Here is a 15,095-nt window from a genome sequence, read left to right on the forward strand (position 1 = left end):
AAAACATGGAAATCTTATTGTCATCATTAAATTTTTAAAACAGATTCAAATTTTAGAGTTTTAATATTCCAGTTATTGTACAGGTAATGTACCCCAGTTTGTGTAAACTTCATATTTATGGAGTATACGGAGCAAAATGAAGACAACATGCCTTGTTTATCCATTAAAAGAGGCTAAAAGGCACAATCACTTTAATTTTAGCACTCAGCACCGGCTTTTATGGACATGCATTACATCATGTCTCCTCGGTGTGTTTACTTTGGTTTTCTTTTGTCCATTTCTTTTTCTGTGACATGGATAAATTGCAGGTTGCAATTATCAAGCCGTCTGAATACGCGAAGAGAGGTGGAGAGAAAGAGAGAAATAAGGCTGGAGAATGTGGAAAAATAAACAGATGTTTCTTATAATGAGAGGACGAGTGTGAACAGCAGACATCTGTGCTGTTTTTACCCTCCCACAAACAAACGCTGACCTTCAGTACAGCTTTACTTTTACTAACAGTCAACATTTTCAGCTAGACTTGTGGTGTTTTTGAGAGATGCCTCAACAGAAAACATTGCAGACGTAGTGATCCAGTTATTATACACAGTTGCATGGTGGGATATCAATCAGTCTTATGGGCAATGGTTTACTTGAAGTTATAATAAAATGCGGTAGGAGAAACATTTATGAATGAAATCGAATGCTACACCAAGTAAGTTATTCAAAAGCGGTTATAAAATGACTATAAACACACGTTTGTTCCTGTTCCATCACAAACAGCCTGAAGTTACGCTAAGGTTACATGCTTGGAAATGTGTTAATTACACTTATTAATAATAGATAACTTTAAATTAGATTCAATTAGATATACTTTATTAATCCTCAAAGGGAAATTAAATTGTTATGAAAATATGTAAATAGAATATGCCTCCCATTATGCCTAAAACATGGTAAAATGGTAAAATCACTGTTATGCGCAACATTTTGTGGCATGGCTTGTGCATAAATAAATCTTTTATTTATTCATTTTTTCCAAAGATTATTCTATTTAATCACTGTCAGATCGTGAGACAGATGTGGCTCCTACATGAGGCTGTGTTAGTGTGTTAGTGAGTGAATCTGTGCTCTTTCCCCCTGTAGCAAGATAGAAATACTCTGGTTACGTAACGTTTTGGAAATCCTTGTCTGCTGCATCTATGTCTTTGTTACCGTCATTGTCATCGCTGTTATCGTAAAAAAGATTCTGAATAGAGAGATGGGAAATAAAACTTGGTGAAAGAACAGACAGAAAAGGGCGAAACGAAACGAGAAGGAGAGAAGAAATGATGTGAGGGTAGGAGGCTGATTTCATGCTTTAGCTACAGAGCATGCTAATCAACAGACTACTGCAGCACAACAAATCACCAGAAACCAGAGAACCAACGAGGGAGAGCTGAGAGGAAGATGAGGGGGAATAAGGTGCAGAGACATCCAAAACAGAGCAGAGAAAGAGAGAGAGAGAGACAGAGAGCAACATTACCACCCACTCACCGAGATTCAATCCAGCTTCTCGCTTACCTTCCTTTCTTAAAGGGACAGTACACCCATCATTTACTCATCCTCACGTCGTTCAAAGGATGTTCGTGTATCTTTGAAGAATGTACCAAACCGTTGATGGTGGCCATTGGCTTCTACAGTACGGAAAACAGTAGCTCCTACCAGCATTCTTCAAAATATTTTCTTTTGCGTTTGAAAGAACATTAAAGTCATGGACATGCAAGCGGAGTTCTGCAAAACAAGTGAACCAGAAGGTTTAAAAGCGAAAACATGAAGATCATATTTTTTTAATGCGCTTACATGAGTTTTTGAGTAAATGTGTGTTCTTTGAGGATGGCGTTTCCAGGTGGATGAATGGATGTCTTGTTGTGTTAGCAACATAATTCCTGTGGGTGGTGTTTGCACCGTGTCAGCAGTGCTTTACAGCACTTTACAGATTACGTCATGCATGGATACTAAGTGGAACTTAGCGAGTTTACTGGTTTGGCTTTTTATTTTGTTTGATCAAAGGAGCCTCATGTAATGTTTCGGAGTTTTTGAAAAGAGAGTGTTTTAAGCATTTATTCTATTTACCTGGTAGGATTCTAGTGTATTTATTGTAAACTTGATTGGTAGTAGTTTATATGTGCTGAGGGACGCATTAAAATAGCTGTCTGTTGGAATTAACATTGCATGCCGTATGCTTCTCAACTGGTGGGTCAAAGTTTGTTTTGTGCTGTGAGTTATTGGTCAAGAGTCCAAAATTGATTGAAAAAAGTGATTCTGCATTTAATGGTGATAAATTTGAAATGAACCAAAATGTGCATATTTCACTCCTGATTCAGACAAGACAACTTTTTCACCGGAGAACGCTATTTTATTTCATTCGTACTTTATCCCGAAGCAATGTTTTGAAGTTGAAAACTTCTTAATGATTGATTTGTTACAAACGTGCAGCTTTTTGCTTCACAAGTCATTAACCGACTGATTGCAGTGTTTTGGATCACTTGTGGATTATTGTGATGTTTTTATTTTGACGGCACCTATTCACTGCAGAAGATCCTCTGAGTTACATTTCTCTAAATCTGTTCCCATGAAAATATAAACTATGTAACGGGCAACTATTAATTTTAAATCATTGTCACTATATAACTTTATACATTCAAGGGAATCGATGGGAAAGCATGGCTGCAAAGTAAGTTATGGGATTCAAATCTTAATTTGTGGCCATCTTTTTTTCTTGTGTATGTGCAGGGTTTGGGCTATTGTACTGAAATACTCTTTGTTCATCTTTCTGGTTTTCAGTAAAGTCTACAGCGGGATAGCACTAGGGATTTCAATTATAAACCATGAAAAAAAACACGAGAATGAAGCCAGTATGGTATTCCATTGTACCATAAATCATGTGAAGTATGTGGGGGTATATTAGATGTAATAAAATGGTGTTTTGATATATAATTATATATAATGGTATATAACGGTAATACTGTACTAATCTTTGAAATACCATTTGAGTAAGATATTAAGCAGCATGGCCTATAAAATGAATACCATCATGTATCAAAATACCATGGTATTATTTGATACCACCACATTTTAGTATAAAATATAACCTTTTATATTTCAATTGAAAATTCATTACATTGCTATGTACCTTAGTAAAAATGCATACTTTTAAAAAGAGCACTTATATACTTAAATATATACAAAATAGGTTTTTATTAAATTATTATTCTAGAACATATTGTCTGTACCTAAGATACAGGCATACTTTTGGCAAAACTCACTTGTTTAGTGCAGAAAAATTGAGATTTATTATAGCAAGCATAAAAGACTGTCTTCTCCTTGTGTTGCGGAGATGCTTTCTCTTAGCGCCACAGTAAACCTATCAAAATAAACAATGTAACAGATATATTAAAGGTGTCAGTCCCGTGTCAACACAGTTTATCTATACATTTTTTTTATACATAGTAAAAAAACGTCCAATCTGAAATAAATGCACTTAAACAGTCTTGCTTGTCTCAGTATGTTCAGTCAGTGCCTTGAAAAAGTTCTAAAGGACTATTTCACACCCAGTGATGAAGCATTGAGTTATGAAGTTGCTAAAGAGGAGTTATAGCCCAGTTTTGTGAACAGATGTGCTCTCGCTTTTCTAATGTAAGCAAGGTACACTATTTGTGCTATATAAACATATCAAAAGTTCAGAGACTGTGTCCATGATAATCTTCGGGGTAATGATACAGTATCACGCTACTGACAGATAGCTCTCGTTAAACCTGTGAAGTGAAAGTGAAAGTCGTTTCACTTTAAACCTGTTTTTCTTAACATTCCATTCCTGAAAATCATAGCTATCTGCTAACTTCAGGTTGCTTGACGTTTGTTTTGTTCATTTTGTAAAGATCTTGAACCCAGCTTTCGTATGGAATTCAAACTTTAGTATTGATAACACTTGTTAACTATTAACTATGACTTTTCCCTAAATAAATTCTTAATTTGCTGCTTATTAACAGTTAGTAAGGTAGTTGTTAAGGTTAGGCACTGGGTAGGATTAGAGATATAGAATAAAGTTATGTAGAATAAGGCATTAATATGTGATTAATTAGCACTAATTAGTGACACATTTTCTAGTAATATAGATGCTAATAAGCAGCTAATGGGTGTAAAATATAGTGTTACCTAACTTTTATTTTAATTTTCAAATAAAATAAAAATTGTAAATGTAATTTTATTATGCCAAGTAATATATGTATTGTGGCATATATATATATACTTTTAGGGTTTCATCCCCTTATCTGATGTCAGCATAATAAGTACTGTGTTTTTAATCATATTTAGTGACTACACAGCAAACAATTTTGTTCTTACTGTCCCTGTACTTAAAAGTCTCTTTAAAAATACAGATTTAAAATGTCTCTACTTTTAGTATTAAGTATTAGGAACTGTCATGAAAGTGGGGAAGATTCTATTATTACACATATTACATGTGCTTAGTCTTATAATAACGCTTAATTATGCATAATTACTAAGCCTAACCGTATAGTCCTAATCCTAACCCTAACCATACAGTAAGTTCATTAATATTAGTCAGTCCTTAAATGTATAATTACACTGTCACAAGGACAACTTAAAATAGTTTAACCGAAATTAACTGTCTAGATATACTAAAGTGGTCTTTAATTTGATTAAAATTATATTATCTGCAAGTACACATTCAGTACACCAACTTTTTAAAGTGCAATTCACACTTGTCTTCGGAAGTAGCTCAGTATAGGAAGGATGTGCATGTGTATTGAACCGGACAGCCATTGAAATGCTTGTTTAGTTTACATAGATGTTGAGGGTCAGAACAGCTCTACCACTGTGCACACACAACACACACACACACACACACACACAAAACACACACACTCCTTCTCCCTGTGGCTGCATGGAAATGCTCATCTCTTTCAGATGTGTCTCTCATTTGACAATCGAAGCCGTGGGGCAGTGAGCACTTGAATGAGTTTCTGACAGCGTGTGTAGTTGAGTGTGTGTTAATGTGATCATGTGGGCGGCTGCAGTGCCCTGTAATAAAAGGCAGTGGTTTGCAACTGGGCCGGAGGGCATTACTGCTTGTTCGTGTGTGTGTGTGTGCGCGTCTCTAATCACGTTTATCGGAAACCAATAGAAGCGTTAGCAGATGTTACACCTGTAAAAGCTTGTGGCGTGTGCGAGTTGCAGTAGAGGGTCATGCACGTTGTAGATACATTTAATGTTGGCTTTTAATTTGTTTTCAATGGAAAGAGCCGCAAAACTGTTTAGGTTCATAAAACAAGTGTACTGTTTTCAATACAACACCGTTTTATTACTTATACTGTAATTATGGCTAAATACTGTGTAATGCATATTTCAAATAGCAAGATTGTTGTCACGCAACATTGCATGTCTGCTTCGGTGAATGGTGCCTAGATGTCATCTAGGAAATAAAATTGTGGACCGCTATTTAAAAGTTTGGGGATATTCAGCATGCGTAGAGAAAAGTTGCTTACTGCGCACAGTACACATACTGTGTCCAGAAAATTAAGCACAAGTAGTACCATGGTGTATTCCAGACATAGTCATTATGTCTAATAAGCACTGCGCTGAACATTCCCTTTCTCTTTTCTCCTGCAGGCTAACTCTCCACCAGTAGTGGTAAACACAGACACACTGGATGGCTCACCTTATGTAAGTATCATTATGCATGTTTTAGTCTTCAGAGCTAAAAATAATCATGTCTGGTGCAGACACGAATGACACATCAAATCAAGAATCCCCTGACATTGATAATGACAATGCCCTGGCAGCCACCTCGCAGTGCCATTGTTGCAGCACCCTAGCAACCACATATCAGGTTTTGGAACGGTGTTTTTTTTGATCCTGGAACAACATTTCTATCCAAAAATCACAACCCAATAAATCTAAGAACTAAAACATAGTTTTTCCTTTAGTATGGCTATATAAGAATGTCATGGAAGCCCCTAACTATAGTATTAGTGAATGTAGATGTGTGCGTGTCTTGTTTGGAGTTAACATATCTCTTATAACATATATTCTTGTCTTTTAGGTCAATGGAGCAGAAGGAGAGATTGAATATGAAGAGATTACGTTGGAAAGGGTAATCTTGCTAACAATTACAGCCCTGTATTTTTTGACATGGGTGTTTTCAGCATGCATTTTTAATATAAAGTAATATTTAGTGATTATATTATATTACATATTATATTATATTATACATATGCTTGTGAAAAAGACAGATTCTTAGTTATATTGAATGTGTACTCACGTTCTAAGTCTTAAAATTATGAATATTTTGTTGATTATTAAGGAAGCATGCTTAATTTGATTATATTATATATATGTATATATAGTATACATTTGAAATATACATGATTGCAACTTCAATAGAAATGTGCAAATAAATGCATAGAAGTTTCAGTAAAAATCACTGTAAGGTAATAGTTAAGTTAAGACAATGAAATAATTATGAAATCGTATATGAAGGTGTACATAGCAAGATTCAAAAGCTCTCTTAAGTTCACCTTATTGCATTAAACAAGTTTAAACTTAAATTTAATCTAATTGCAATTAACATGCAGCAAAGTGTCTGAAAACAATAAATTCAGTTCACGTTCATAACACTATATAATAATTCTATTTCTGCACTGATAGCTTTGTTGGCAGTGCACCGACATACAGCGTCTGAGTTGACGATCTTGTCTCCTCTCTCTTTCAATTTGCTTCCTGTTAACTCTAAACTGTCCTATTATCATAGACAAAATCTAAAATCTGCATACAATTAAGTATATTACTTCCATTATATTCTTTTTCATAATGAATAAATTACATGTTTCGTTGTTAATAAAATGCATTTGATGTCTAAAGCTAAAATGTACATGAATATATGTTGGCACCTATAGCAGAGATTCACTGGATGTAAATGAGGAACTCTCATTCTGTTAAATGAGCCAGATGTGTGTGTGTGTGTGTGTGTGTGTGTGTGTGTGTTTGTAGGGGAACTCTGGGCTAGGCTTCAGTATCGCCGGAGGGACAGATAACCCTCATGTCGGGGACGATCCCAGCATCTTCATCACCAAGATCATCCCAGGAGGAGCCGCTGCACAAGACGGGAGACTCAGGTAACACACACAGCCTGGATGTTACTTACATATACAGTGGCCACAAAAAGTATTTCTACTCTTAAGTCACACATGTAAATGTATAATGCCATTGCAATTGATGTATGTGAAATATACAGTATAAAAAGTACAGCATCTTTCTTTGAAATGAATGAATTATTTTTAGTTTTTATTAATTTTGTTTGGCATTTGCATTATTTCGCATTTGTATCAAGCCTCTACAAGCTTTTATGATTGCGGTTGCCAAGAGCTTTAACCCCCCTCATTTTCTGTCTAGTGGTTTACTTAATGTTAACCTGGCAACCGTGAGCACATGATCTATCAACATTTTGGAAAAAGCACCGATGAGCTCTATTGTGATCTTCTGTTCACATCAGTGTAATACAGTTTGTATTCTTTTGCCTTCATGTTTTGCAGACTTAATTTGTTATAGACATAAACAGAGAGAAGTAGCTCCGGCTATAATGTTGTTCTTCGAGACGCAAGCAGTTCTGTTTAATAACCGCTAGAGCTTTAAAAGTTATGGACTTTGGCTTAACATTTTTGGTCACTGTATGTGTACTGCATACGGACACGTACGCTCACATTCATAACCAAATAACCGCAGTTAAATATCTCTGTGGATGTACTAGTGATGCATTTATAATGGGACCAGCTGGGGTTCCTGCTAACAAATGCAGTTTTACCCCAGAGCATTCCAGCACATCCACACACACACACACGCACGTTTGCACACAAATTCACTCACATTGCAGGAGAAATTAAGCAGACAGAAATAGCACTGAAGAGAGAAAGAAAAACTGAGAGACAGAGAAAGAGAAGAGACAGACAGAAATAGCAGCTTGAGAGCGGTAAGTTCAGCCGAAAATGAAAATTCTGTCATTATTTCCTCACCGTCATGTTGTTCCAAATGAATAGAGTGGAATCTATTCAGTGATCCAATTAATGCAGCAGTGTGAGTGATCGGTGCTGGAGTGCTTCACAGCTCATTGGAGGTGAAGACCGTCAGTGAATTATGATTTATTTCAATCTGTTCATCAAAATCATCCGGGTTTGTAGTGACGTGGTGGTTAGTTAATGATGAGGGAGTCAGAGTCAAATACACACACACACACACACACACACACACACAGTGTCAGAGCTGATGGACTGTCAGCTGTTTTATGCTGTCCTCTGCTCTTCTCTGCAGACAGTTGGGCTTCATTACTAACGGCAGTTCTGGGACCAAATGGACTTTAGCTTAGAGAGACAGAAGCATTTTTCTGTAGAAAACCCAGTTCACGTAATACTTCGAAAAGATACTTTAGACTTCATCCTTTGCACTGCAAGTACTTACATAGTTGATTCCTCTTTCACATCTCATTGTGCTTAAACAGACGCATATATTAACTTTTTACAGAAAAAAAATGCTTAAAAAAATGTCAAATTAAAATGCAAAATCAAAAACATGAAAAATTTTAATCCCTGCATTGCGCATTATATAAGAATATATTTTCTTAGATATTAGATTCTTTTTATTATTAGTTGTTAAGGGTAAGGTATGTTAAGGTGTTTTGTTGTTACATTATTTGTTAGAAGTTAATGATTATTGCACTTTTTTGTGACATTAGTTACTTTGATGGTGTTTTGTCATTTTTATGTTTCACCCTTTGTGTTTTATTGACTTTTAACTCATTATAAGTTTCTACCATCTGTATTAATTCATTTTTTGTTAGTTCATGTTAAAGGGACACTCGATATTTTGATACTTTTCCTATTTAAAACTTGACTCTTCTGTAGTTACACCGTGTACTTAGCCTGACGGAAAATGAATTTTTAAAAAAGAATATGACTATACTATACTCTCATTCCGGCGCAATAATCAAGGAACTTTTCTGCCGTACCACGGCCGCAGCAGGCACGGAGATTTCATGCAGCACCTGTGAAAAATAGTCCCCAGCTTGCAAGACATGCTTCATGTGCAGGCAAAAGGGTCTGGCTGTTTGGAAGCGCTGCGTGATATCACTGCGCCCGCTGAGGCCGTGGTACGGCAGCAAACTTCCTCAACTTTTCAGCTCAATCACATTCAGTGCTAAAACTCTGGCGGAGTTGGAGAATGAGCCTATTTTCAAAAAAAAGCGGAGGGTTCCTTTAAGGTTATATATTGGTATTTGAGCAATTAAAGAAATATATAGTCAGGAATATATAGTTGAAGATATAAGTCATAAAATATACAGTAGCTGTGTGTGTGGTCGCTAGTATCTTGTGTGGATTCAGTCAAAGATTCGGTGATGACATGCAACCTGTCTGTGCTGACGTTTGTTCAATTTTATTAGATTCTACAATGCGACAGATGCATTTGGATTAAAATCATGCATTTGATTTCGCACGCAGCTTTGTCTATGCGTCTACTGTGTGTGTGATCGAGTTCACCACGTTTTACCCAGCTGCCCTGCTATGGTAATATTTAAATGCTTAGATTCTGCAACATTACGAACAGTGTAAAAGTTATTCTCACATTTACTTTTTATTAAAATCGTTAAAGATCTCACAACTCAATTTTGAACTCAATTTTGTGTAGTGTTTTGTAGTCCGTGTAGGCTAAGGAATCGAGTAGGGCTGACAAAAGTGACATCAAAAATACCTTAATTCCTTTTTTCTGTTTTCTTGGTGGTCAGTGGTAATTAGAGGGCTTTACAGTGAATATTTATGAGCAGTTATTTCCAGAAAGCCGTATTGACAGTCAGTCGTGGCGCGATGGCACTTATACTCCCACTCTCTGTAATCTCTGCTTTATGTTTCTGGATGACAGCACAGCTAGTGCTGCATTTGCACTTCTGAAGGCTAAGGAATATTTGTGGTGTTGTGTCGAGTTGTCAGTTTCAGTGAAATGTCTTTTGTCAGATGGTTTTGAGCTCTGTGAGAAAGTGCTCCGCTTGAGAAAAGAGCAGGTAAAAAGCAAACGCGATACAGTTTACTGTACCGTCATAAACGTTATTCCACGCTGCTGTATTAAACAATTCATCTAAGGATTACTGTTATTTCATCACTTGTCTTGTTGTCGTGGAACGCAAAAAAAAAGATGTTCAGTGTAATGTCTTGGCTGCTTTTCTACGTGAAATGGAAGTGTATGCGGTTGAACTCTACTAAGGACAAAAATGACTCGTGTACCATAATACAAATCTTCTAAAGTCATACAATAGCTTTGCGCAAAGAACAAGCCAAACTTTAATCTCATCCTCCCCCGTAGCTTTCAAATCTCAAAGCGTGATGTAACAAGAATTACCCAAATAAAGCAAAAACAAGACCGCAAATGTCGGAAACCAAATGTCACGGGCGAACACAAAGCGCATGGTTCATCACAAAAGTGTAAGTCACATATTTCAGCGCATTTTAAAACAGTGTTACAGTATGTTATACTGTTTCCGTTTTACGGTTTAATAAATATTTATGCATGTTCTTGGTGTCAGATGCAGTTTCATTAACACATTTTCTACTGATCAACCGTATACTACATAAACAAACGTTTCAATGCAGTGATTCATCACAAGGATTCACCGCTGATCTGGGGAACCCAGGAAACCGATCTCCGGTCAGTTCTGTGATGCAATAAGTGATATAATTGATAACTGTGCTTGTTAGCCAAACTGTACCTAAAAACATAAAATAAGCTAAACTAATAAAACACAAATTGGCTTGACGTGAAATAATAGAAAAATCTGGAAGTAGATCAGTTTATTGAAAATGTAGACAAAACAAGACTTTTTAATCATACATTTTATATATACTTTTTGTCATGTAGTATGATATGGAGCTTTAAAACACCTTTATTCTGAGAATCAAACTAAGCAATAATATGCTTGTTTTATTTAGCTTGTAATGTCAGATTCAATGCAGTCTTTGGTAAATACTTGCATAAAACAACAATAACGGAGGCAAATCAGTATTGATTGAGAGATTAAAAAATAAACGTTCCTCCAAAAAAATATCTATCAAATATGGATTTATTAGGTTAATGATATTCAATGATTTGTACATTGAGTTTAATAGATTTAACTGACTGCAGTTGGTTTGTGAATTGTTTTGTACAGTGAATTATTTTGCAGTTAACTTAAAGTTTTCTCCGTTGCTGTGATTTTTAACTGAAAGTCATACATACAAACATATATGGCACAATACTTAAAGGAATGGTTCAGCCAAAAATTGTTTCTCAAATCATTGTTTACTCATCCTCAATAGTCTGAATTCAAGTGTATGAATTTCTTTACTCTGCTGAACACAAAAGGACAATTTTTCGGAAAAAGGAGCAGGCTGTTTTGGTCACCGTTGACTTCCATAGTAGGAAAAAAAAATACTATGGGAGTCAACGGTGACCCAAAACAGCCTGTTTACAAACTTTTTTCGAAATATCTTCCTTTGTGTTCGGCAGAACAAAGAAATTCGTACAGTTCTGGAACTACTTGAGGGTGAGCAAATGATGACGGAATTTTCATTTTTGGGTGAACTGTTCCTTTAACAAGAACTTTCAAAATAAAGGTACCATAACACATGTACTCCATGAAACTAGCAAGGGAAAAAAAACTCACTTTAAAACTGCCAGGTTCTGTGATGTGATAAAAAATGTCATTTCCAGTTTTTAGCAGAAAGAGGAAACATTTTTAAGCCGTAAACCATCCAATAACAATATTTTGATACAGAAAAAAAAACAGCATGCAGGATGAAGCTAAAAGCAGTACATTGACAAGTCTGTCCGTGGATTCTGGAGCTGAAACAAGGCAGAGTTAACGCTTCTGACAGTGAGCCAAAGGCCGTGGTTTTTGCCTGATGTCCATAATCTCAGAACGGCCAAATTTTAGTCCAGTTTGTTCATGTGTAAATACTGCCTTAACATGCTGCAGACTGTATACACGCAGTATACTCGCTGTGCAAAAAATATAAAACCTCTCTAGACAGTCAGATTGAACTTAATATAATTTGAACATAGCATCATTTGTATCTTGTATGCCTGTATCGCCAGATGTTACCAAAAACAAAAAAAAGGGAAAAAACCTTTTTTTAAAAACTAACATTTAAATTTTGAGGCAGCTGTCAAAGCTTCATGTATGGCTGAGGGCTGGCAGCTTCTTATTAATTCCTTATTCCCATTCTTTTTTTCTATTTGTCATCTTAGAGTAAACGACAGTATTCTCTTCGTGAATGATGTTGACGTTCGGGAGGTGACGCACAGTCAGGCGGTGGAGGCTCTCAAGGAGGCGGGCGCTATCGTCAGACTCTATGTATTACGCCGGAAACCCATCGCTGAGAAAGTCACCGAAATCAAGCTCATTAAAGGGCCAAAAGGTACAGACTTTATGGTTATAGTACTAAAACACATGCGATTATCAAAGATGCATTAAGCGACCACTGGTTTGCCAGAACATCATTAATATCATAGTCACACAGAAGCAAAAGCTTTGTTTGCCCGTTCACACCAAGCATGAAAACTGTAAAGATATAGTTATTAAAGAAGAGCAGAATCCATAACTTTGAGCTGTAACCTTTCTTTCAGTAAATTCTTAATTAATAGTTAGCAAGGTAGTTGTTGAGTTTAGGTACTGAGCAGGATTAGGCATGTAGAATAAGATCATTTAGAATAATTTTATATTCTAGTAATATGCGAGCAACTAATAGGTGTAATCATAAAATAAAGTTATCAAACAAATGCATGATGAAGTTCTGTTTATTAAATGCATGCACTGCAGTTCTTTAAAGACACGTTGCCAAGTTATTCCAGTGATAATGTTCCTCCTCTGTCATCATTATAGTCGGCATGTGGCCTCTGCTGCAGTATTTACAATGCCTTTATCATCGCCGTAACATTTATCATCCTTGGTGTTTTTTTTGTCAGATTTTCAAAAATCATATCATTTTAACACTTCTTTAAAAACCCTGGAGAAAGAATACAGGATAAAACCTGGAACCAATGCTGGCAAAAAAAAAGTGGTAGCCACTATTACCCTTTATTAAAGGAACAGTTTCAGCAAACTCAGTTCCAAAACTATGAGTATGAGTTTCTTTCTTCTGTTGAACATAAAAGAAGATATTTTGAAGAATGTTGGTAACCAAACAGTAGACATTAGCCTTTATTATTTTTTTTCGTACTACGGAAGTCAATGGTTGCTGTAAACTGTTTGGTTACCAAAATCCCTCTAAATACACACAGGTTCGGAATAACTTGAGGATGACTAAATGACAGAACTTTCACAATTCCCTTTAATAGCGGCTGTGTTAGCTCCAGGTTTTACCTTTGAAACGTCCGAACTGTTAATTAGTGCTTCTTTTTTTCAAATAACGGAGAACTGAAAGCTGTGTTCAGAGAGAGAAATGTCAGCTCGTTCCTTTACTGTCCCAGGGCTAGGCTTTAGTATAGCGGGTGGTGTGGGGAACCAGCACATCCCTGGAGACAACAGCATTTATGTCACAAAGATCATCGAGGGAGGAGCAGCTCATAAGGACGGGCGACTACAGATCGGCGATAAGATACTGGCGGTAAGGCGACACATACACATCACCGATGAGGACTGACGTGTGTACAGAAGCATCCTCGTAGCTGTATCTGCGTGATACTCGCTCTTTACTGCAGTCTGCTGCTCACAGGAGGAACTACAGGCAGGCTGTGCGTTTGAGGACGCAATAAAACCGATCTATTTGTTTAACTCTGATGTACATGTATCTATTTATTTGGTGATGCAGAAATCGCAGACTGCAACTTTAAACAACTTGGATGTCCCGAATAACCACAGTTCCAACATTTCCGATTTTAGCTTGCCAGCCTTTTGAAAAAGTACTACACTTTAGTAGTTATAGTATTGTAAACTTGTTATAACAGTATAATAAGCGTAATAGAGGTGTATATACTTCAAAAATAATATTTTTCATGAACTGGATGTAATGTTTTCACACGTTTACCTGCATTTTAACTCAACTTTTAATGCAAATGTATAGGTAATGATATAATATATTTAGTATAAATAATAGTATAATATAATAATAGTACATTCACCTTTGTGGACTAATTTATGCCATAACGTAATGACGTGCCTTTATTGTAAACTAAAATATAAGCCTACTTTTATATATTTTTTATATAATTTATAAACTCATGTCATTCACATGTTATTTAAATGTGTTTTTGGCAGTGTTATTTTATTATCACTGCCACAAGGTTATAGTTTTTATTAATATTTCGAATTTTTTTATTAGTAAGTGTTTTTTAAGTAAGTCATTTAAATAGCTTTGTTTATATGAATATTTATTCATTTATTAATTTATTTCGGTTTTAGTTTTAGTTTTTTACTACATCAAGCTAATTTTTTTTGTTTTAGCTTCAACGTCAAATAACACACTACAGTTAAAATTATAATCATATACTTTACATTGCTTTAGCATGTTAGTCAACATCAGAATGAGTGTACTTCTTTTAGCAGATGACATGAAACTTAAAGATTTCAAACGTACTTTAAAGTAAACTCTACATTTTACATTATTACAAAGCGCTCTTATAAAAATGTACTTAAGTGCGTACATATTTATAACATATTCATCAACACTGAATTGTAAGTACACTTAAGTGGCCTTTTATTTTATTAATCTTTTAATATCTACAAGTAAAGGTTTTAAAATGGTCCTTTTAATATTTGAAGTACACTTATAAGTGCACGTTCAATGCAATTAGGTGCATTTCTTTTTCACAAGAGCCCCGTAACAGCAATCTGTGCATGTGCAGGTGAATAATGTGTGTTTGGAGGACGTGATGCACGAGGATGCGGTGGGCGCGCTGAAGAACACAGCAGAGGTGGTCTACCTCAGAGTGGCTAAGCCAAACAACCTGTACCTTACTAACAACTACAACCCACCAGACCTCACAAGCAGTGAGTGTACATGTTCCGAGCAGACTCTAGAAAGAATCGGTAGCGAATCCAG

At 35.8% G+C, this 15,095-nt stretch overlaps 1 protein-coding gene across 4 annotated transcripts in view; it reads left to right on the plus strand.

Moving 5' to 3' along the window:
* The window catches only part of LOC122325079 (disks large homolog 4), a 120,900-nt gene that overhangs the window by 88,401 nt on the left and 17,404 nt on the right, over nucleotides 1-15,095 (plus strand). For all 4 annotated transcript variants that reach the window (XM_043219952.1, XM_043219951.1, XM_043219949.1 and 1 more), the window contains 6 exons: nucleotides 5,650-5,703; nucleotides 6,083-6,133; nucleotides 7,030-7,154; nucleotides 12,304-12,473; nucleotides 13,525-13,661; nucleotides 14,899-15,043. In XM_043219952.1, coding sequence (XP_043075887.1) covers nucleotides 5,650-5,703; nucleotides 6,083-6,133; nucleotides 7,030-7,154; nucleotides 12,304-12,473; nucleotides 13,525-13,661; nucleotides 14,899-15,043 — 682 coding nt within the window. The remainder of the gene's footprint in view (nucleotides 1-5,649; nucleotides 5,704-6,082; nucleotides 6,134-7,029; nucleotides 7,155-12,303; nucleotides 12,474-13,524; nucleotides 13,662-14,898; nucleotides 15,044-15,095) is intronic.

The sequence above is a fragment of the Puntigrus tetrazona genome, chromosome 20, assembly GCF_018831695.1.
Source record: "Puntigrus tetrazona isolate hp1 chromosome 20, ASM1883169v1, whole genome shotgun sequence".
Taxonomy (NCBI): domain Eukaryota; kingdom Metazoa; phylum Chordata; class Actinopteri; order Cypriniformes; family Cyprinidae; genus Puntigrus; species Puntigrus tetrazona.